Genomic DNA, 22,806 nt, shown 5'->3' with positions numbered 1-22,806 from the left:
CTGGGAACATCACTTAACCGACCCCGTTTCTCATTTATAATCAGCTGCCCAGTGCCTATGTCCTGCACACAAGCTGAGTCTTGCGCTGAAACAGTGGCCGTCCTTTTGATCTTTAAGGATGAATTGTCAAACCTAAGAGAGGGCTAGGCAACTGCCCAAAAAAAGAGCAGCAAGATGGTAAAACATTGAGAAATAGCTGAGAAGAAGTAAAAGGAATTGGGGTTTTCCGGAGCAGGGGGAAATGTAACAAGGATCTGGTGACAGCAGAGTACAAAGGGGTGGCAGGATGGTGGGGGGGGGTGGTGGAGGGGGAGGGGGTGGATTAACCTGGCTCCCTGGCCCACCTGTAGCACAGACACACATTCCTGTGCTCCCTCCTCTTCCTGTCCCAGGCAAATCTGGAGGCTGATACAAATGTTATATATCTTGTTTAAACAGTAACAACTAATACTTTCCATTTCGACCATAACTTAAGATTCTAGAATGTTCTAGGATGATCATTAGGCCACATCTTCTGTAGTCCCTAGGAAACTCTCAGCTCGTACAAAGGCCTTCTGCATGAGCCCCAATCCAGCCTCAGCTCAGACTCTGCACTCCAGTGGTAACCGCCAAAAGCCTGCTTCACTGCGCTGCCCCTGCTCACGCTGTCCGGACTGCCGGCAGGGCCACGGCTCTCCCACAGGGGGGCCGTCTTGCCAGCTCCACTTAGCTTGCCTACCTTCTCATTCCACAGTGAGCCCATCCTCCAAGGGGACCACTGAGAGACACTGTGGCTTAGAGACGTGTTCCTCGCCCTCTGAAGGGTTCTGTGCTCTGGTCATTTGTGTAGCACTGTTGGCAGAGAGTGACTCTGGTTCCCACTTTCTTCACTTGTCCACAGCTCAATTATCCTCACTTTTTCTCCCCCGCAAACTGAAAAGACCGAAATGACTCAACAAAAAAAAACTACCGGTGGCTTCAATAATGAGAGCCCTCACTCACTGTGCAGTGGGGGAACTGTCTGATAGGACATTACTCTTGGCAACTTCTCCAAGAAATGTCATCAATGCCTCATCTAGGCAAAAGGAGGGAGGGTTAGGTCCGATGAAGACTTCCATACATTCCAGCACTCCCGCACACTCCCCCGCCGGCTGCGCACTAAATACCAATTCAAGACCCACTCACCGGCTCCTCGGATTTACAAGGAGAGTTTTGAAAGTAAAAGACACATTTTCCCAGAGTCCCTTGCAGTGGAATTTTATAGGTGACCTCGTTTCCAGCAAGCAGGTATGCTTTGAGTCCTAGAGGTAGAAGTCAGCAACCAGAAAGAAAGGGCCAAATTGGGGGAAATTGGGTATTTTGGCAAGAAAGGAGGCAAAGGTATCTGGTTTTGAGGGGAAAGGTATGGTGTTCAATTCTTAGCATATGTGCTAAACTGTGGATAATTTTAGCAGCAGGGTTTCTGCATCAGTCACTTTTGGCATGATTAGACATTTCTCTTGGATCTGTTGCTTTCTGCTGCAGTCCTCCCGGATCCAACTCAAGTCCTCTGGCCCTTCTGGAGAGTCTGTGAGCTATTCCCCCCCGGAATAACCCCTTTCTGCTCAACTAACTAGAGTAGACCTTGCTGCAACTAAAAACCTGGACAGATACAGGATTTTCATAATTAATTTTCTTAATTAATTCTTAATTAATAACTGTAATTAATACTCTCCATCTCTTTTCCTGAGAAATTAAAATCTCCAGTGTCCAACGCAATTGCTCGCCAAATATATCCCTGGTGGATTCTAGCAGCAACGAAGCAAATTCTAGTTACAATCCTCAGTCACTGACCATTCCAGAGCAACCCTATCCCCCTCCCCAGGAAAGCTGTATTCTAGTTATGCACCTTTCAGTTCTTATGTCTGCGTTAAGTATATCAATATTTTCTCTTCTTCTGAGTATATAATATGGAAGAAGAGGACAAAACCCTCTTCTTGGATTAAGTGGGGTTTCAAGAGAGGAGAATCTTTACCAAGAGTTTCCAACTTGGTATCTAGTGTCGATGAAATTGTACCAAGGCTAGAGAGTGGAGCTTCTGCAATATTGACGTAACCACAGGATGAACCATTTCTACCCAACGGACTGGAGCATGGTGAGTTTTAAGGTGATTTTTAACTAAAGCAAGGGCATAGTTAGTCATCTCCCCAAGTTTCAGTGCCAATTCAGGAGAGAAAGTGCCCTCTCTCCCCCAAGCAAGTCTTTTAAATTTTTTGCCTTATTAGGAATCAAGTCACAGTGATATTCTCCAGCTTTTTCTCAATTTAATGCTGGGTAGTCACAGCCTAACCAACATATATGTTCCCCCCTAAAATTTAAAGAGCGCGTTCTCCACACCGAGCGTCCCATCATCTGCCTATCAAGCCACTGCCATTTTCCAAAATAAAAGAGGACAGAAATCAAACTGAAAAGTTGTATAAAACAAACATTAAAAAAAAAAAAAAAAAGGCAGACAAAAGACCAGAACCTGATGATTTGTTTGATGAGAAGGTAACAACGGAAGGGTAAAAGGCACTTTCTGGGTACGAGCTCAGGACTGGGATAAAAGGGCAGAAAATGGCGCTGAAAGAGATGAAAGCCCGGAACGGATTCTGCTCCTCAGCAACAGGATGGATTTAGATGAATCACTGACAGTCTCTGTCCTCATCTGGTCCCCCAGGGTTATATCGGATGAAGGCAAGGTCCCCAGAAGCTCTACTATTGAAAGATTCTAGACATCGAGATTAATCTAACATGGCCAAAGTTTCATGGGCGTATAATACTCAGAGGCAGCACGGTCTTTGGTGTCTGACCTCGAATCTGAATCACCACTTATAAGCTGTGAAGCATTAAATAAGTTGCTTACCCTCTCTGGTCTGTTCTTTCTCAAATATAAAGTAATAGACATACAATTTCATGCACAGAGTTGCATTGAAGCTGAAATGAGGAGTGCCTATCACATCATAGTGCCCGACTCAAAGTTGGTGGGTTCCCTACCTCCCTCTTTCCTGAGTTAAAGTAGCAGGAAGCCCTGATGAATTATTCTTTCCTGAAGACAGGGAAAAATAATTTGTAATTGCATAACTGTATGAAAATGTTACTTAAATGACTTCTTTACCACAGCTTCCACCAGTCTATGGTAAATTTCATGTGTGAAACCTTTTTTCTTTTTAGCTTATTCAGCATATGCTACGGGCTACTACTTGTTCTAAGCAAAAGGGATACAGTAGCGAACAGCACAAGTCAGGTCCCTGCTCTCCTGAAACGTACACTCTGGTAGATGTCTTCTAGAACAGTTTTTAGAAATAATGTTCTAGAGAGTACAGGCAGTCATTTCTCTGACATCAGTCATAACAACATTTTTCTAGATGTGTCCTGAGGCAACGAAAACAAAAGTGAAAATAAACTACTGGGACTTCATCAAGATAAAAAGATTCTACACAGTAAGGGAATCAATGAAACTAAAACAACTTTACTGAATGGCAGAAGATATTTAAATGACATATCCCATGAAGGATTAGTATCCAAATATATAAAGAACTTCTACAACTGAGTGCCAAAACCCCAAATTATCCATAAAAAATGAAAAGACATGAACATTTCTCCAAAGAGGATATCCAGACGGCCAACAGACCCATGAAAAGATGGGCAACATCACTCACCATCAGGAAATGCAAATCAAAACCACAATGAGGTATCACCTCATACCTGACAGAATGGTTAAAATCAAAATCACAAAAAACAACTAGTGTTGGTGACGATGTTGAAAAAAAGGAGCCCTCACACACTGTTGGTGGGAATGCAAACTGGGACAGCCACACGGGAAAACAGTGTGGGGTTTCCTCAAATATTTAAAAGCAGAACTTCCCTAAGATTTAGTAATTGCACTACCAAGTAATTACCCCCCAAAATACAAAAACACTAATTCAAAAGGGCAGGTACACCCCTATGTTGACTGCAGCTTGATTTACAATAGCCAAATTATGGAAGCAGCACAAGTTTCTATCGATTGATGACTGGAGGAAGAAGATGTGGTATAGATACACAACGGAATATTATACAACTATAAAAAAGAACGAAATCTTGCCATTTGCAAGGGCGCACATGAATAGAGAGTACAATGCTAAGCAAAATAAGTCAGAGAAAGACAAATACCATAGGGTTTCTCCCATATGTGCAATTTAAGAAACAAAACAAAGGGAAGAAAAAGAGGCAAACCAAGAAACAGACTCTTGACTATAGAAAACAAACTGGTTACCAGAGGGGCGGGGGAGGAATGGGGAAGGGGATTAGGAGTACACTCGTAGTGGTGAGTACTGAGACATATACAGAATTGCTAAATCACTGGATTATATTCTAGCAACTAATATAACTCTGTATGTTAACTACATTGGAATTAAAATTTAAAAAAAGAAGAGCTCACGCTCTAGAAAGTGTCTTCCATTTGGGAGTCACCTTTGCACACCGTGGTGGGCTTTACCTAGTGCTGTGACATAGAGAACTCACTCAGGCTCATCCCATGCTTAATTCATTATATACCTTCATTTTTGACATAGAAACAAAGGACAGAATGTTTACCTACTTAAAATGTTTTTAACTGCTATTTTTCAAGGTGAAAGCCTGAGCCGAACTTACAACAACCTTCATTACATGTCACCAGATGAGGAATATGTAAACAGGTCAATTATCCAATGGTCCAAGTCCAAAGAAGTCCTCACTTAATATCTTCACCAAGTATCCTGAGGGGTCTTTCTGAATCATGTCCCCACTTTGTTCTATTTATTCTAAACCCTGCAATGATTTCTGTATCCGCCCAGCCCTACCACCACCTACTGCCCAGTTCCTCTCTCATTCTTTCCTCTTCATTCATTAGGCTGCAGTTTCTCTCATGCACTGGAGAGAACCAGAATGGACTGTGGACTTATGTGTACATGCGTGTGTGTATGCACATGTGAGTGTGTCTAGTCTCTGTGAGTTTCCTACTAGCATAGTAATTCTTGATTCTGGCTGATACTGAAAGCTTTTAAGGAACATCTTAATTTTTAAAGCTACTGAGGCTGAGATAGTTGGTCTGGGTTATGGCCTGCAAACTGGGATTTTTAAAAGCTCTCATAGGAAGTTCTAATGTGCAACCCAGGTTGAGAACCATGATGGTCGAGCATGGGGACTTCTTTCATTCCTTTTCTTTTCCATGCTCAATTTATGCTCAATATTTTGGTTCTCTGCCTGCCTTAAAAATAAATTAATTTGAAAACTGTGTATCTCTGAGTTCTTCCAGTTTTGGAAATGTGTCACTGGATAGACAAGGCTGCTAATTTTCATTAGATCTGAGCAGTTGTTTCCAGACAAGTAATACTTATAAAGTGGGCACACACACTCATATACTGACCCCAGCCCCACTTCTTACCTTCCAAACACACACTGGAACCAGCACATTTCCATGATCTGGAAAGGGCAGCCTGAATCCTAGATGTGCCATTGGCAGGTGTGGCCTGCATCTGGCCACCCTACCACTGGGGGCAACCACGTCCACTCCACCAGAGATGGAAGCGCTAGGTCTGTGAAGTTAGACCTTTCCGATGATCCGTAGCAAGCCAGCCAATCCTCCTAATTCCTGGAGGATTTTTTTTTTTTTTCCTATTTTCATTTCCTGTGGGCTTCAAGTTCAGTTCTTCTGAGTTTCTCCTTATATTTAATCTGGCCAGTATGAATTTTAGAGCGCAAATATGAGTACAAACCAGGGAGATATTTTAGAGTTCCCTGAGACCTGCCGTATCATTTGCAAGAGCTGCCTTACCCTGTACCACAGAGTGGATGGCTTCAACAAGAGAAATGTATTTTCTCAGAGTTCTAGAGGCTAGAAGTGTGAGACCAACTGTCAGCAACTGACTTATTCTGAGGTGTGTCCCCTTGGCTTTTAGACGGCCATCTTCTCGCTATGTCTCCACATGGTCTTCTCTCCCCATGTATCTGTGTCCTAATCTCCTTTCTTCATATGCCAGTCAGATTGGACTGGGGCCCACTCATATGACTTCATTCCACTTTAAAGAACTCTTTAAAAGCCTTATCTCCAAACACAGTCACATTCTAAGGTACTGAGGGTTAGATCTTGAACATCTGAATGGGGGAGGAGGGAAGAGGACACCATTCAGCCCATTACACCCATGAAATAAGAGTGTAATACTACTCCTTGTCTTCCCTCAGCCGGGATCCTATTTCTACGAAACCATAGCCATGATATTTGTTTTTGGTTCCCTTTCTCTGGCATGAGAGCAGAGTGTAACTTTCTGGGAATAAATAGAAAGACAGCTCTACATAATTTGAAAATTTCATGATGAATGTACTTAGTAAAATAACTTTAAAAATATATATATAGAGAGAGAGAGAGTGAGAGAGGCTGAAAGGAGTGAAGGAAATATAGGACTTATCAATTTTTGCAGTGGAGATAGGAAAAAGGTAAAATAATGTAGCTGACTTCATGAAAACTATGTTCGTTGGATAATCTAGGAGAGACCCGATTTTAGATTTTCTGCCTCACGGTCTCCATGAATTTGTTCATACTTGTCAGGATGCAGTCCCAGTTTAGGGCTTGGAATATACAGTCACCACACAGCAAATGTCTTAATTGGCTTATTCTGCTAAGTTGTTTATTTGTGCGAGGAGGCTGTTCCAATCCCCGCCCCCACACCCCATCTGTGCAGAGGACTCTAATCTGGACTCGTCAATTGCCTGCTGAAAAGCACTGGTGAGATGTTCAATACACAGGGCTTGTTTAGTCTTTTTCTTGAGGTGATTCACCTAAGGTTTCCTTCCAGAAAATTCGAGTTTCCTTACCTGAAAATCCCACGTGAGTCCATCAACACACACACGTGAAAACTGCGGTGCAATGACAGGAACCTACCTTGAGGTTTGGGCTTAGTCAGCTTGCCACAGGGCTTGGAGATGGTGACTGTTTTCTGGCAGTCCGCGTTGTGGAGGGCTCGCTTCAGACTTCCGGTTCTGGTCTTCAAGGCGGTATTCAGGTCGCATTCTCCCCAGGCCTGGAACTGGTATTTGCACTCCGCTAAAGGCAGGGTAGGACCAAACAGAAATCTTTAATTTCCTCTAGTAGTTCCGTAAAGGTAGACACACTTCTGTTTTTACCTTTTGGCAGTGAGATCATTGTAGAGTCCCATGCGGTTGAAAGAAATAATTTGGAGAGACCCCTGTAGCCTTCACCCTGTCTCCCCTCGATTGTGATTGTGTTGCATAACCAGAATTCCTGAGCACAACCAGGAAATGAACAGGGATATATCCCACAGAAGTCATTCAAGTTCTGCCAATTTCACATGCACTCATTTGTGTGTACGCGTGTGCATTTAGTTCTGTGTGACGCCATCAGGTCTGTAGATATGAGTGAACATCTACACATTAACAGGCAGAAGAGTTCCAACAGTCCTTTGGGTTAATCCTGTCATAGCCTTTGCCTACGCACCTTCCTCCCTTCCCATCTCCTTGAGCCCTGGCAATCACTCATCTTTTCTCCATCTCTATAATTTTTGTCATTTTAAGCTATCTACTATTTGTGTACAAATTTTTAGAGGAACGTTAAGTTTTCACTTCTCTAGGATAAATGGCCAAGAGTGAAACCACTGTGTTGTACGGTAAACAGATGTTTATTCTTACTATAAACAAAACAAAACGTGCCATTCTCCTTTCTAATGTGGCTGTACCATTTCACATTTCCATCAGCAAGGTATGAAGGACCTAGTTTCTCTACCTCCTCTCTAGCATTTGGTCCTATTTGTCATTTTAGCTCTTCTGAGAGGTACGTGGTATACGGTGACATCTCACTGGTTTTCATGCCCGTTTCCCTAGCACGGAAGAGATAGATGTTCACCATCTTTCAAGTGTTTGTCACCTGTATCTCGTCTATTGTAAAATATTTGTCCATGTCTTTTACTCACTGTATAACTGGATTCTTATTTTTGTGAGCTCTTTATATATTCTAGGCATTCATTCTTTAAGACACACTTTTAAAAACTTTCTGTAGGTGAGTCTTTAGGGAACCCATATACAATTTAAGACCAAATGTATCTGAATTTCACCATGTGCTATAGAACTTACCAGCATTCACAAGAAGCACCCCAGAGGTTATAGAGAATGAGAAAGATACAGTGTGTATATTCATTATCCTTCTTTACTGTCTTATAAGTCAGAATACATTTCTGCAAAGAGTGAGAACATTTGGGGAACTGCGTACCACCAAGGCCAAGAAAGACAAAAAGTCTGGAATGTGGAGAAGACAGGTAATCTGGGTGTTCAGTAGTGGGCTTCAAAGTTGGAAGTGTTGAAAGGCTCCTTCCCAAACAGGCAGAGGAGGCCAGTAGGAAAATGACAATAATTAGCGAGAGTAAAGTCTATGGAAACTGCCTGTAAGCGGCCTGGCTAGATTTGATAAGCAAATCTATTAACCAGGGTGGATGGTGGGGAAAGATCAAAAGAGGGGGGTCCTGAGAGCCCCAGAAAGATGTCTGGTAAAGGAAGAGGAGTAAATAAGAGAAGGGGGAAGGAAGAAAAAAGGAATGAGAACTAGAAGAAGAAGGAGAGAGAGAAGAAAAGACAGGTCAAGGCACACTCAGGAAGGATCAAGGGTATGGTTTATGTCCCGATGGGTAGGACAGTGGTTCTCAATTAGGACTATTTGGACCCCAACGATCATCTGGCAACATCTGGAGACCTTTTTATGTGTCACAGTTGATGGGGGCGGGGAGTGCTGCTGGAAACCAGTGGAGAGAAGCCAGAGATGGTGCTCGATATCCTACAGTGCCCGGAACAGTATCCTACAGTGCCCTCCCCACCAGACGCATCATGGCCCCAAATGGTAGTAGCACCAAAGCTGAGAAACCTGGGAGGTAAGGCAAGGTATCTGGTTACTTGCAATCTGATGAGATCAACTTATTGAAAATAAACAGTAATCAAGCTCAAAAAGAGGACCGGTGGAAGAACACAAGCATTATCCCCGAGTGGAAGACCAAATCGGCAGGACCGTAGTGGTGGGGCTTACCTCCAAATTGCTTTTTCCAGTTGCAGGGGATCTTACATCTCTGGGTCTTCATGGTTTGCTTACATTCAGCTCCGGTCCGGGTGCCCTCCCGGGTTCCCAGGCCACAGTCCCCACTGGTGGGCACGCACACACTCCACTGCCATTCCCCACAGTCGGACTTCTTCACTTTTTTTTCTGGAAAGAAGAAAGGAACATGAGTCCACCTCTGGGAAACTCTGATTCCTACAACAAAGTTCATTCCAGGACGTTGTAATTGCGGGGTCTGTGCTTTTGACCTCTGTCTTCACTGTCCAGTGAACTGTAGCACCTTGACCCACGGTAGCCAAGTGATTGAATCGGTGAATGATCACGAGAAGAGAGAAGGTGAACAGAAGGAGACAGAACTCATATTAGTGTAACTCCAGGGGCTAGGGGCTGTACAAAGGATCTAATGACATCTCCTTTTAGAAGCAAACTCTTCTGGTAAAGATGTTCAAAGCCAGTGAAATATGAAAGATAAGGCAACATTCTTTTAGAAGTAAGGGTTGTCAGATTAGCATTTCATTGCAAGTCAATGTTCCCTTCTCTGTCTTAGAGCTGGAAGCCATAAGCTGAATGTGGTGCCTCACAGACATAAACAGACTGCCAGTTCCACAGCCTACCGTGCATGACCCTGGGAGGGACAGAGAGAAGATGCTGTATCGCTCTGAGCTTCAGATTCCCCCTTTGTTCATATGAGATAAAACAAAAATGCCCTGCGGGACTCTTCTTTGAGGAAGAGACTCAACGTAAGACACCTGCTTGCTCCTCAGCAGTCCATACATAAGGGCTATAATACAGTCCTTATGTTAATAACCATCAGCCATATTTTAGGACCTATGGCAGGGTGAGGACGGGGGATGTCACTTACCTTCCTCTAAAGAAAGAACAGAGGGAGGGTTATGTATGTCATATGTAGGGTTATGTGTGTCACATGTAGGGTTATGTGTGTCACATGTAGGGTTAAGTATGTCATATGTAGGGTTAAGTATGTCATATGTAGGGTTAAGTATGTCATATGTAGGGTTATGTAGTCCTAACCCTACAGCTTACCTGGCTTCTCTTTCTTCCCTGCTTCAGCCGTGTCCACAGCTGCCAAGATGAAAATGAACGCCAGGAAGGCAGCTGCAAATTTTCGACGCTGTTGCACATACTGCTGGGACTGCATTCTAGGAATAAACAGAGAAACAGAAGGTGGTGTCAGCCTAAGAGAGGAAGGCTGGTGGCACTCCTTAAGGAAGGGCGCCATGTTCCACTTCTGGAATAGAGTTTCAGAAGGTTTCTATCAGTGCTCTTGAGCAGAATTCTTTCTTTTCTCTCCCACGGCCACTGAAGTAAGTGTTCTTCTGCAATTAGGTGTTTACTGACAAAAATACAATGGTTCCCCACTTAAGAACCTCACACGAAATTACCTGCTGAAGTATGACTCAAGAATTATGGAATCAAAAGAATTTTCATGGCATAATTCTGAGCAGTGAATCTTGCTGGTAGGGATACATGGTAAGGTCTGTAACTATGGTCATCTTTGGGACTCCTGACAATTCCTAGAAACAACCTCGGTTTTGTAGTCCACATGGATAATCTGAATGAACACAGTTAATGGTCACTGGTCCACCAAGAGGGAGGTGCAAGACAGAAGTTGGGCTAGCATGCTTTATGTCAAATACATGTATAAGCTCACATAAAATCTAAAAATCTTCTCAATTCTAGGATAATAAAGAGATTACACTCACTCATAATTTGAAATTCTCCACATTTGCTCTGAGTCAAAAATCCTAGAATAACATTAGAAAGACTCCTGGAACTTGAAGTCACTTGTGACAACTAATTGTTAGCATGGTTACCCATGGTCATTAGATCTGAGGATTTTTTTTTTTTTCCAGAAGAGTGATTTTAGATTCCCTTGAGTGTGAAAAATCTCACACACACACACACACACACACACAGAATTGATATTATTCTGTTCTACAATTTATTGTAGAACAAAGTGTACTACAATGTGTACATTGTCCTCTGAGGATTCAGAAGTTCCCACTGAGAAAGCACAGCTCACAAGTGAACTTTCCAACCACACAACGGGCTGATCTTTGTAGAGCCTTGTAATGCCCTTGGAGCCGCGTGAAGAACCACGGTCACTCAGGCAAACGGGTATTAGTAGAAAGCTGTTGTCACTTGGCTACTTCTAGCCTCAGCATTTCTAGTTTTACACTATTAAGTTCCTACTTTTATATTTATTTTCAAAAATGTTTCAAGTTAAATTCACTGAATTCTGAAGAGAAAAACCACACCCAGACCAGGATTTCCTAAGGATACCCTTGTTTTGAGTCAAGGGGTTATTTTGCCATAGTGTGAGCTAACGGGAAGGAAAAAGAGGAAGTGGATGACATTTGGAATTAGAATGGAAACGCACCCTCTCTGCTTCTGATATGAATTCGCAACAATTCAGAGCCTGAAGGAGTGGGTGAATGGTAGACTTTAGTTTGAGATGCACTAAGGAGAAATGCACCCAAGTCCCTGTGCACAGCAATTCGCCCGTGTAAAAGGAGCCACCAGCAATGCGGTTGAGTTGGAGACCATCTTTCTTTTCATCTCCTTCTCCCCTTCCTCCTACTTTGCTTACTATTCTACATGGGCCTATATTTTGATAGCTTCCATTTTTCCGGCTGGAGAAAATGAATAAAGGTTATTTAAGAAAGTAAAGGGTTTTAGAAAAAGGAGGACTAGAATCATCCCCAAATTCAGGTGTTCCCAAACATTGCCCAATGTGCACGTTGATGCCTGCTGCTGTAGGAAATACTTGAGTAATTAGCACACGTGTGGCTCACGGGTCCCCTGCTTGTGGTATTTGCATCGCTGATTGTTTGTCCTTAGCATCAAGTAAAGGCAAAAATTCTCTGTCTAAATAGTTTAACCCTGTTCGCTCTCCAGGGGCGTGCGAGATGAACAGACAAAAGGACTTGGATCATGGCGAATTGTTGGCACTGAGGGAAATAAAACAGTGGCAGAAGGCTTGCTAAATTGGCTGTTCTTTTGAATCATTTCCTTATTTTCACCTTCTCTTACCACCATTTTTTGTTGCACTTGCCCCGATAGATTTAGTTTCATGGGGTTGAACCATCAACTGGAAAACTGCCATAGATGGTGGTGTGTGGAAACTCCTGTTGAGTTCATCTCCATCACTAATAAGTCTAAAGCTCAGAGATCAAAGGAAATTAAAGTTTAAGAAACCAACTCAAAGGAGATGAGTTAGTTTACAAAATCCTCATTCCTTCCCTAGAGAAAAAGCTGCTGAGAAGGAAAAAGAGAGCTAGCTCTCCTTCCTTTAGCATTTTAACAGGATCTAGAATTTTAAGAGGCGTTCAAACTCTGGTGTAAACGCAAGACAAGAATCCTGGAATCGAACTGGCCCCTTAGTGATCTGTTTGGAAGGACGACCATGGGACCCAGAGGCGGAAATGTTGGCTCAAACTTTAGCCTGACCACCTAATTTGGGGGATGTCCTCAGGCAAATCACAACCACTGGAATTTCTCTTTTGACATCTGCAAAGTGGCAGTGATTATAGCAACTGCTTGAGAGGCTTGCTGTGAAAATGAAGATGTAGACAGAGAGCCAACCCGGAATCTTAAGAAATGTATTCTTAATTGCTGAATAAAGTTAATCCACCCTTACACTCTTATTACTTAGTACAAGGAAATACTTCTCTTCAATTTTTAAAATTGAGGTATATTGACACATATCATTATACTAGTTTTGAGTATACAACATACTGATTCAATATTTGTATTGCAAAACGATAATGTTGCTTTCTATTGAGAAATAACAAGCATCGCACTTTGAACTATCTAGTATTATTTAAAAGCAAAACACAAAAGAATGAAACAAAAAAGAGGAGAGAGAGAGGATTTGATAGCCCACTGAAGACTTGTTCAGCATCATCAGGGCACAAATTCATTCTGACCTTGGACCTCCTAGGTTAAAATAAACTCAAGGACCTTTATCCCCAGTATTTTTTTTTTTTTTTGAAGTTCAGGGAAGTCGAGAGGTTCCACGTTGAGACTCAGGGAACATGCCAAGGCAATTTAACTTGTATGAAATGGGGGAAAACAAAAATCTCCTGTTGCAACTGTATTTTATGCCCTCTACGTGCAGAAACCGTGCCAGTCCCCTCTTTTTGTTTTGAATACCTAGGTCCGGGACCCAGCCCAGAGTAGCTGCTCGGTCAACTTTTTGCTAGTGAAAAATATCTCCAAAACACAGCATCAAGCACAGGAATTAGTATGCATGCTCAACTGATTTTTCCATCCTTTGTCTATGCCAGGGGACATGAAATTTACTGAAGAAGCCGGGCTGGAGACAACAGCCAGAATCTAAAGCAGACATACACAGTCAGTGTCCACAAGCGTACAGACTGCATCATCAGAGAATGATCTGCACCATGTATTACACATCACTAGAACTTTCTAGACTTTTTGTGCTTTCTTTGCCCAAACTCCTGGGAAATAGTTTTTTTACCTTTTTATTGTAAAATCAAACACGACGTATAGAAAACCACACAAAGCAAACACACAACTTAGTGAATTATAAGATGAATTAATTTTCCACTCATATCCAAAGGCTTTACCATGTTCCCCATCGCCATGAGAGCCCTGGAGCTCCAACACAAATAGGCAGCAATTCCTTCTTTGCACTTCCTGAGGCTTTTATTCGAGTGTGCTTCTTTAGACATGTCTAATCTTAGAAAAGGTTATCTTTTACATTTCTTTTATTAAGTAGGATTATCCTCCAGCCCCCTTTTTTTCTTTCTTTTCCTGGTTTTCACTTTTTACAAGAACCAGGCCATGTAATCAGCAGTGGGCCACATTCTGGATTTTGATGATTGCAAACTCACGATGAATTTCAACATTCCTTTGTTCTGCTGTACACTGGCAGGCTGGGAGCAGAGGCTTAATCAGACTCAGGTGTTAACCCTTTGGCGAGACTGTAAGTGGCACCGTGCTATTTCCCCAGGAGCTGCACAGTCTTTTGTTTGGCTCTTCTGTGACGGGAACAGCAATGGGTCCTACTCAATGATTCCCGGGGGGCTGGTATGGACTGAATATTTGTACCCCCCCCAAACTCATATGTTGAGGCCGTACCCCTCGTCACCTGCATGGTCCTAGGAGGTGGGGCCTTTGGGAGGGAATTAGGATCCAATGAGGTCATATGGGTCGGGCCCTCCTGAATGGGCTCCATGCCCTTATGAGACTCCTAGGAGGGTTTTCTTTCTGTCTCTGCTCTCTGCCAAGTGAGGATACAATGGGAAGCTAGCAGCCTATGACCCAGAACCCAACGATCCTGATACCCTGATCTCGGACTTCAAGCCTCCAGAGCTAAGAAAGAATAATAAAAATAATAAAAATCTACCCTGAGTGTTGCTTTAAACCTTGTCCCTTGGTTGGAGTTTTGTTATCAATCTACCCCCCCATCTGTATTTATGTGAGGATTCAGGAAGATTCCAAAAATATCCTAATGTTTCCTTTCTCCCCACATGAGCACATTCTTTCATTAAACATTTTTGGGACACCTACCATATGCCAGCCATGGAGCTAAACTCTCAGGATACAACAATGAGCAGTGAGAAGTTTTTGCTTGTTCTCACGAAGCTTACACCCCAATAAAGTTTATACTGTCAAATGGCCAATAACGGTTCACTCTGTTCTGATAAGAACTATAGAATGTCATGATGTATGAGGGAAGGACCACTATTTTGCATTTCTCTTTCTTGAGGGCAAACCAAAGACAGAGATTCAGTTAAGGCCAAAGATGAATTTCCTTTAAGTTTCCTACAAAGCAAACGAAACCACTGATGATCAGAAATTCTGTTATGGAGCATGAACTATGACTCATGTTCTAGATGACCACAGTCATAGACTTAAATGTCTGTGTTCTCTTACTTCTCAGAAGTGACTTTAATTTAGTTTGAGGGAGATCGGTCAGCTTCTATTAGGAAGGTACTCACTTGGTTAACAAGCATTTATTGTACTACATGCGAGGACCTGTTTTAAGTACTTTATGAATACTGACATATGTTAATATTAATACTTGAAACATCACAAATGGTGTATCCATTAACTCAATTATTCAAAAACTCTGTGTATGTAGGAGTTGCAGCCTTCGTAGCCTGAGTTGGTCTAGGCAGCGGTGACAAGGATTTGAACAACACGGACCAGAGTACTGACGCCGTGGTGCTTACACTTGGTGGGCAAAGTCAAAAGTAAACACATAGGCAAGTAAAGAAATTCAAAAATAAGATAACTTCTGACGGTGGTAAATTTTATAAACAAATAAAAAGGTGATGTGATAAACAGTGAGTCGAAGAGGACTAATTAGATAGGGTGGTGACAGACGGCTTTGTCCATGTGACTGAGAAAGAGCCAGAAGATTATGGTATATCTTATTGATAATTATTTTGCATCAAGCCTCCTAATTATTACTTTCATTTCTCATTCTTGTCTTCAGAGATGGAATAGGCCTGTCGCTTTTATAATTCTTCTGAAATTCAGTAATTAGCCATCTACTCCTCCTGACTGACCTTGTCCTCTCCACTCCGCTACAATCTCTGGATCCACTTAAGGTTCGGCCAACAACCAACGATTTCTCACTCCTATTGACTTACTAGTAAGCAGCCCAGTCAAAGCTGAAGTCTTACCATCGTATGATCTGTATGAATATCTAATCTCATGTTTCAAAACAGAAAACCAACCAAATCATCATTTTAAGAAATGTTTACCTTTCTCAAGAAAAATAATGACCCCCATTTATTTAATTTAAATATGATATCCCAGCGTATTCTTTTCTCTTGTTTTCTGACTTGGTAATATAGCAGGAAACCCATTTTGACTAAAACCATGTAGCCGCCTCACTTCTGACCCTTATTAATCTTTACAGGAATGTGTAGGTTTCTTGAAAATGGCTATTTCCAACTCCACTCTAAAAACACAAAAACATCCAGGAAGAAGAAAGGGGGGAAAGATCAATCAACTGAAGCAAGAATTCAATGGAAATCAATTTGGTTACCCTTCATACTATGGCAGTGACGTGAAGGTATGTTTATTCAGCTATTTTTTGGAGCCACATGAGTTCAAAAGGGACGTGGGTCAGTTGTATTATTCCCTCGCTCCTTTCATTTGCTATAATCAAAAGTAACTGGAGATGAGCTTTTAGAATTTTAGAATGTTCTAGTTTCCTCTTAATCCTTTTTCTATCTGTTCACTGCAACCTGATACAGAGGAATAAGTAAGGGTTTTGTAGTAGGTGAGCCCTCAGTTAGAATCCCAGCTCTGGCTATGTAATGAAGCCCTGTATTTAATTTCTCTGGAACTTATCTTCTTCAGCTCTTGACATGGCTGTGAAGACTGCCCACCATGTTTTGAGAGGGGAGAGGATACATGAAAAGTCAGCACCATAGTACCTGGCACATGGCAGACCCACAGTGCCTTTGGTTGGTAGGCTTGCTTGCTTGCTTTCTTCCTTTCTTTTTTTTAAAAATATTTTACTTATTTATTTGACAGAGAGATAGAGAGAGAGCACAAGTAAGCAGAGCAGCGGGTAGAGCGAGAGAGAGAAACAGACTCTCTGCTGAGCAGGGAGCCCCACGTGGGGCTTGATTCTAGGACCTGACTGAGCCACCCAGTAGGCTTTCTTACCTTCTATCGCAGCCCCCTAAACCCTTCATCCTTAATGGTATTAGGACAACAAATTGGCATTTTGCGTGGGATCTTCCTAGAATAGAAGGTAAAAAGCTGAATTTCCCCTGGGCAAAAATGGCAATCCAATTCTTCTCCTCACAGAGGACGACACGATCTTGTAATTTACCTTCTAGCATGAAGTGGCCTTTCTTGCTTCCCTCTGATCTATACTCTTGTAAAGCCTAGGTATAGACAGAATTTCTAGAACATGTGCTAATCTTTCTTTCTCATGGGAATTCCTTTCACCTGTGCTCTCCCTCCTGCACCCACTCCGTGTGTCTCTAGCTGGAAAGACTGCTAATTCTCTGAACTCAAAAACAGTGTTTCAGTCAACTGATCCTTGGCCCCTGCTACCCCGTACAAGTTCTTTCCCACATGTCTCTACCTAGCAAACTCTTATCACCTCCCAAGGCTTGCCACCAGGGATTTCACCTCTAATGAGGCCTCTGTCAAGGCCACATTGTCCTCTTTATCTTGGGAGCTCACTGTGTCATGTCCAATCCATAGACTTTGTCCATTCACAAACCCTGACCATACAAGTGGCGTATTATTGACTCTATCAACCGAAGCATAAAAAAACGAAAAATACCATGAGCCCACTACCCTGTTATACTGAGTAACCACCACTTAGTAAGGCCCCTTTGACTTGTCTTCTTTTGTTACCATGACTAGCAATTGAGTCTCTCTTAAAATCATTCCTTTCTTAAAAAAAAAAAAAAAATGAAATGATACATTCTAATTGTAATGCACAAAGCACGTAGAGAATAAAAAACTGTAGTCACGGAGCAGTCAATGGAGGTTCCTCAGGTTCCTTTCTAGCTAGCTGACTCGCCCCCACACACCGGCCAGGAAGTAAGTGCCCATCTTTGGAAAACTGCCAACAGTACAAGCCTTGAATCTTTCAAGGTCCTATTAGAATGACTGACATTTAGAGTAGCCACTAAATTGAATTTCTATCAAAAGCGTTAACATCAGAGGTGCCGGGTGGATCAGTCATTTTAAGCGTCCGATTCTTGATCTCAGCTCGGGTCTTGATCTCAGGGTGGTGAGTTCAATTCCAGCATTGGGCTTCATGCTGGGCATAGTCCTACTTTTAAAAATAATAATAATAATAAAAAATAAATAAAAAGCCTTAACATCTAGTATAACTTTCGCTGTGTGCATGTGTGATTGTGATTATATTTGTGTATCTATGTATATAGTTGTGTATATAGACAAACTGTATTCATTTCCCTACAATAATCCATAAGGCTTTTAAGGGACAGGACACCATCTTTTCCTTACATTCATTTGTAAAGCTCAGAACAGTGTCTGACACAGAAATGTCACTGATCTAGTTGCTAAATGGATGAATAGAATAACATAAATAAGAGAAAAAATAGCCCGGTGTCCAATAGAGTAACTCACTCCACTATCTAAAATGTCACCAATTTCATACATGTATGTTCCCTCACCTGGCTTTACGTTTTCCTTGGCACAAGCCCATGTGGGATGTATTAGGTCTTTATTTTTGTTTGCAAATTATCTTCTCTCCCAAGACAGCAGACCTCTGGAGAAGAACTGTAGGTGCTGGCCGCTGAGATCATACTAAGACCAGGGTGCGGAAAGCACAGAGAAGTGGAAAGACATCCCAGGGGGATGCGTTGAGCACTGGGTGTTACGTAGGTGCGACTGTAATGAAAATACATTTGAATTCATGCGTTCCCTGAACAGCTCAAGACCCTTGATTTTGGAGTAGTTTATTATTTATGTAAGCCCACTTTCTCCACCTTGCTTGTGAAACACACAATATTCACAGAGGAAGGTGGTCTAAGGTTACAAAGACAAAGGGTTGGTTAGACAAATACACCACTGTAATTTTATCTTCCCATATAATACCTGTACTTAATAATGGTGATTTCTTCTGCCTTCTATCTTTGAGAGAGATTCGTTTCTATGGGGAACTTAGTGGTTTATTTTATTTTATTTTTTTAATTTTACTTATTCATTTGAGAGAGAGCGTGAGTGAGTGCGTGCAGGCATAGGAACAGTGAGCGGGGTTGGGGGGGGTGAGGGGGGAGCAGGCTCTCCCTCTCCCCTGAACAGGGAGCCCAACATGGGGCCAATCCCAGGACCTTGGGATCATGACCTGAGCCAAAAGCAGAAGCTTAAGCAACCAAGTCATCTGGGCACCCTGGGAATTCATTGTTTTAATTTTATTTTCCCTTGCTTACAGGTTCCCTTTGTTTTCAGTAACTCTTCTTCAAGCCTAAAATCATCATATTGATTTATTCTTGAATGGTTTCATCACTGTCTCAGGCTCCTGCTCTCACGTAAATAGGCATTGTGTTTATAATGAAATCTGTTACTAAATCAGCCCTTCATTTTGGCCTTGTTAAGCTGTCTTATTTAAATACTAAGCCTTGAAAAGAATGTGTCCCAAGCACGTGCATGCATAACCTCAGCACAACCTCAGGTACACTCTGCTCACAGCACAGAAGTAAATTCAGCAGTGTTCCACCTTTGATTTTAACTAAGTGCATATCAATTAGATTGATAAGTAGGGCATTCGTTTGATTTTGCATAATGCAATGCCTCAAATACAGAGAACTTTCAGGCCAAAATATTTTTATGGCATGGTGGCACCTGCTGGAGAAGTGTGATATTTTAGGACATTTTTGTTAGACATCTATCTGCCAACTTTTAGAGCACCTGCTAAGGGCTGGGTCTATGCTGGGAATGGGAATAGGAGAAATGAACATGATATAGTCCTTCCTCAAAAGAGTTCCAACTGGGAGGAAAGAGAAACAAGTATGATAATTCACTGTGGTAAATATTATGGAAAAATCAGTGCTTCTGAGGGTATAGGCCCAAGTACTTATTTTGCTTAGCAAGTCTGAGTGAGGTAGAGGGTTGGAGCATTTTTGTCTGTTTTTTGGGAAAAAAAAAATAGTTGAAGTCTTCTTTTTTTTTTTTTTTTTTTAGTTGAAGTCTTCTAAGGAAGGAGGCAAAGAAGACAACTTCAGGCAGAAGGAGTCACATCAGCAAGTGTATGAAGATGTTTGTGATCTATTCAAGGACCAAAAGTGATTAGAACATGGAGTACAGGGTATCAAATAGCAATGGATGGACCTCAAAAGGGGGAAGAGGGAATGAGTACATCCTGAGAGGAAGACAGACAGCGTCACGCACTAGTCTGGAGAAGAGAAGCAAGCGAAGGTGACGGAGAGAAGGAACGGCTGCTTGTTGTGCGAGTGTGGCTGCAACTGCAGGTCTCCGCCAAGATGTCAGCCACCACACTCAGCGGTCCTTCCGGATGCTCTCGACGTGACTCCTCTTCAGGCTGTGGGATTTTGGTTGTTGTTCGTCAATTTATAGATGTTTTAGGGACTTCAACTTGAGGTGTTTATTACAAAGGTACTAAAGGTACTATAATTGGGAGTCAAGAACAAGATCTAAGACTCCAAACACACACACACACACACACACACACACACACACACACACACCCTTCTGATTTGCATAGGAAAACAAAGTTGGGCTACAGCAGTGATTTTTTAGAGCACTGGTGTTTTCCCAGAGAGGCAGGCATCAAAGGCTGGTGCAAGGCACTGAGTGCGTCCTGAGCAGGTTTGCTGAAAGCCGCCCCCAGCCCTCACCATCATCTCCACTTCGGCTCAAGCAGCTTTTCTTTCACTCCTTTCCCCCTTGGTTCCCATCTAACGTTCATCGGTCAAAAATGAAAACTTAATTGTCACCTGTCTAGCTAATCTCAAGTCTACACTGGAGGGGATATGCCAATAATACAAAACTATCTGTTTAAAACGCGGAACTGAACAGATGTCGCAAGGTATGGTGATGGAAATGTGAAATATATTTTGAGTATTCAAAATACCTTGCTCGTGGTATTAAGAGGAATTTCCATAATTCCTGTATGTAAAAATAGAAATTTTACAAGTGTGTTATTTTGACTATTCCAGCCTTTACTAGAATTTGACAGGATTTTATCTTTTTATCAAAGATCAAACACATAGTTTAACAAGTACGACCATAATTACAAGGGTAATATAACAGAAAGTCATATGGCAATAAAACCTTTGTTTTAATACGATGGAAAGAGAAGAGGCTGTAGAGTCAGCAGGATTTCCTCCACATTGACTCCATCGTTTATGGTATCAGTGATCTGGACAAAGTAGGTAATCTTTTATGCTCAATATCCTCCTTTATGGAAACTTATTATGTAGGCTTACGATCTGTTTGAAGATGACAACGAGATAACGAATATAATATGACAGGCGCCTTAGGAGCTCCATCAGTGGTAGCTCCTGTGGTTCTTAGGGAAGAGAGTGGGATGGAAGAGAGTGTATCTTTATGAAAGGATACCAGGGACAGCTTAATACACAGGGTGGCAATACGAGATAGATATATATATTTTTCTTTTAAAGAGAGAGAATTTAAAAAAAAATATTTTATTTATTTATTTGATAGCCAGAGATAACAAGTAGGCAGAGTGGCAGGCAGAGAGAGAGAGAGGAGGAAGCAGGCTCCCTGTGGAGCAGAGAGCTCAATGCGGAACTCGATCCCAGGACCCTGAGATCATGACCTGAGCCGAAGGCAGAGGCTTAACCCACTGAGCCGCCCAGGCGCCTGACAATATGATATTTTAAGATGGTTTGGATTTTGGTAAGTTTAAATCTGGAACGAGAAGCATTCCACTGAGAGAAGCAGAATTAGCTAAAGTTTTAGGTGAGAAATCAAGAGACCATTTTAAGTAAATAGTTCAGTTTACAAGTTATCGTTTACTGTAGTTTTGTAGTAAAAAGAAGAAAGTGTAGTTTAGATAAGCTGGAGTCAGAATAGGCACAGCTTTGAAATCCTAATTATTACCAGTAAATATTTGGTGACCACCTAGCATATGCAAGATAAAAGGCTATGTTATAAGGGAGACACAGATGTGAATTATACCTGATCTCATGAACCCTACGAGATTACTAACTCATCATAGAGACCAAGGCAATTAAAGTATGTACCATATTTTGTGTGAGATATAAAAGCTGTAACTAAAAGCAAATGTGTTTAAAAGTGTCTAATGTTTTCCCAAAATCTCTTCTGAATAGTTGAAAGGACACTTCTCAACTTGGGGCAGTAAAAATCAAAAGAAAGTCATCTGTATTGATGAACTGAGCTAATTTCTCAACAGTATTAACAAGTTATAAATAAATGCCCCCTGTTGCCTGAAAAGACAAATCCATACTCATTCAGCCTAGCTCAGCAAAGCAACCAGTCTGAGCAGTGGTTTCATGGGTACATACATATGCAGAGATTTACTGCAGCTTTCATGTTACTTTAAAAAAAAAAAAAGTATGAAGTCTCTTCAGGTTAAACAGAAAAGCAATATCCACAAAGCAATCAAAGACCAGTTCATTCCAATATGACACAACTCTCCCAGAGGATAAGAAAAATAAAGAATATTCATTAACTCATATTATGTGGTCATATAATCCTCATGTCATATTTCCTCATGGAAAACAGGAAGAAAAAGAGCAAGCCCCTCTTATGAACAGAAATGAAGAAATTCCTAAACAAAATGCTACCAAAATCAACCAGGAATTACATTCTGGGTTTGTTCCCCAAAACGCAAGGTGGGTTTAACAGTCAAAAGTCAAGCATCGGCCACAAAATTAGATTTAGGAGAAAAAAAAAAGTATAACTCTCAGCTTCAAATTAAAATAAAGTATTTCCATCAAGATCACTTCTGTATTTTCATAGTCTTCTAAATAAGTAAGTACAACTTTATTAACTACAAAGCTCAGATGGGATCTCTAAGAGCTTGTGACTTTATCTGTTCACATGAAGTGACTCAATTAAAAACAGATGGAGGGGCACCTGGGTAGATCAGTGGGTTAAAAACCTCTGCCTTTGACTCAGGTCATGATCCCAGGGTCCTGGATCAAGCTCCGAGTCAGGCTCTCTGCTCAGCAGGGAGCCTGCTTCCTCCTCTCTCTCTGCCTGCTTCTCTGCCTACTTGTAATCTCTGT

The 22,806-nt window shown here is 41.8% G+C and overlaps 1 protein-coding gene across 2 annotated transcripts in view; it reads right to left on the bottom strand.

The window, feature by feature from the left end:
- The window catches only part of PTN (pleiotrophin), a 101,321-nt gene that overhangs the window by 14,833 nt on the left and 63,682 nt on the right, over nucleotides 1-22,806 (bottom strand). For both annotated transcript variants that reach the window (XM_082692170.1, XM_082692169.1), the window contains exons 2-4: nucleotides 10,115-10,230; nucleotides 9,044-9,217; nucleotides 6,899-7,060 (exon numbers count right to left, since the gene is read on the bottom strand). In XM_082692170.1, coding sequence (XP_082548296.1) covers nucleotides 6,899-7,060; nucleotides 9,044-9,217; nucleotides 10,115-10,229 — 451 coding nt within the window. In that variant the 5' untranslated portion in view covers nucleotide 10,230. The remainder of the gene's footprint in view (nucleotides 1-6,898; nucleotides 7,061-9,043; nucleotides 9,218-10,114; nucleotides 10,231-22,806) is intronic.

Source organism: Mustela nivalis, assembly GCF_964662115.1.
Source record: "Mustela nivalis genome assembly, chromosome: 12".
Taxonomy (NCBI): Eukaryota; Metazoa; Chordata; class Mammalia; order Carnivora; family Mustelidae; genus Mustela; species Mustela nivalis.
The sequence above is the reverse complement of the archived record's forward strand: the minus strand, read 5'-3'. Positions and strand labels throughout refer to the sequence as shown.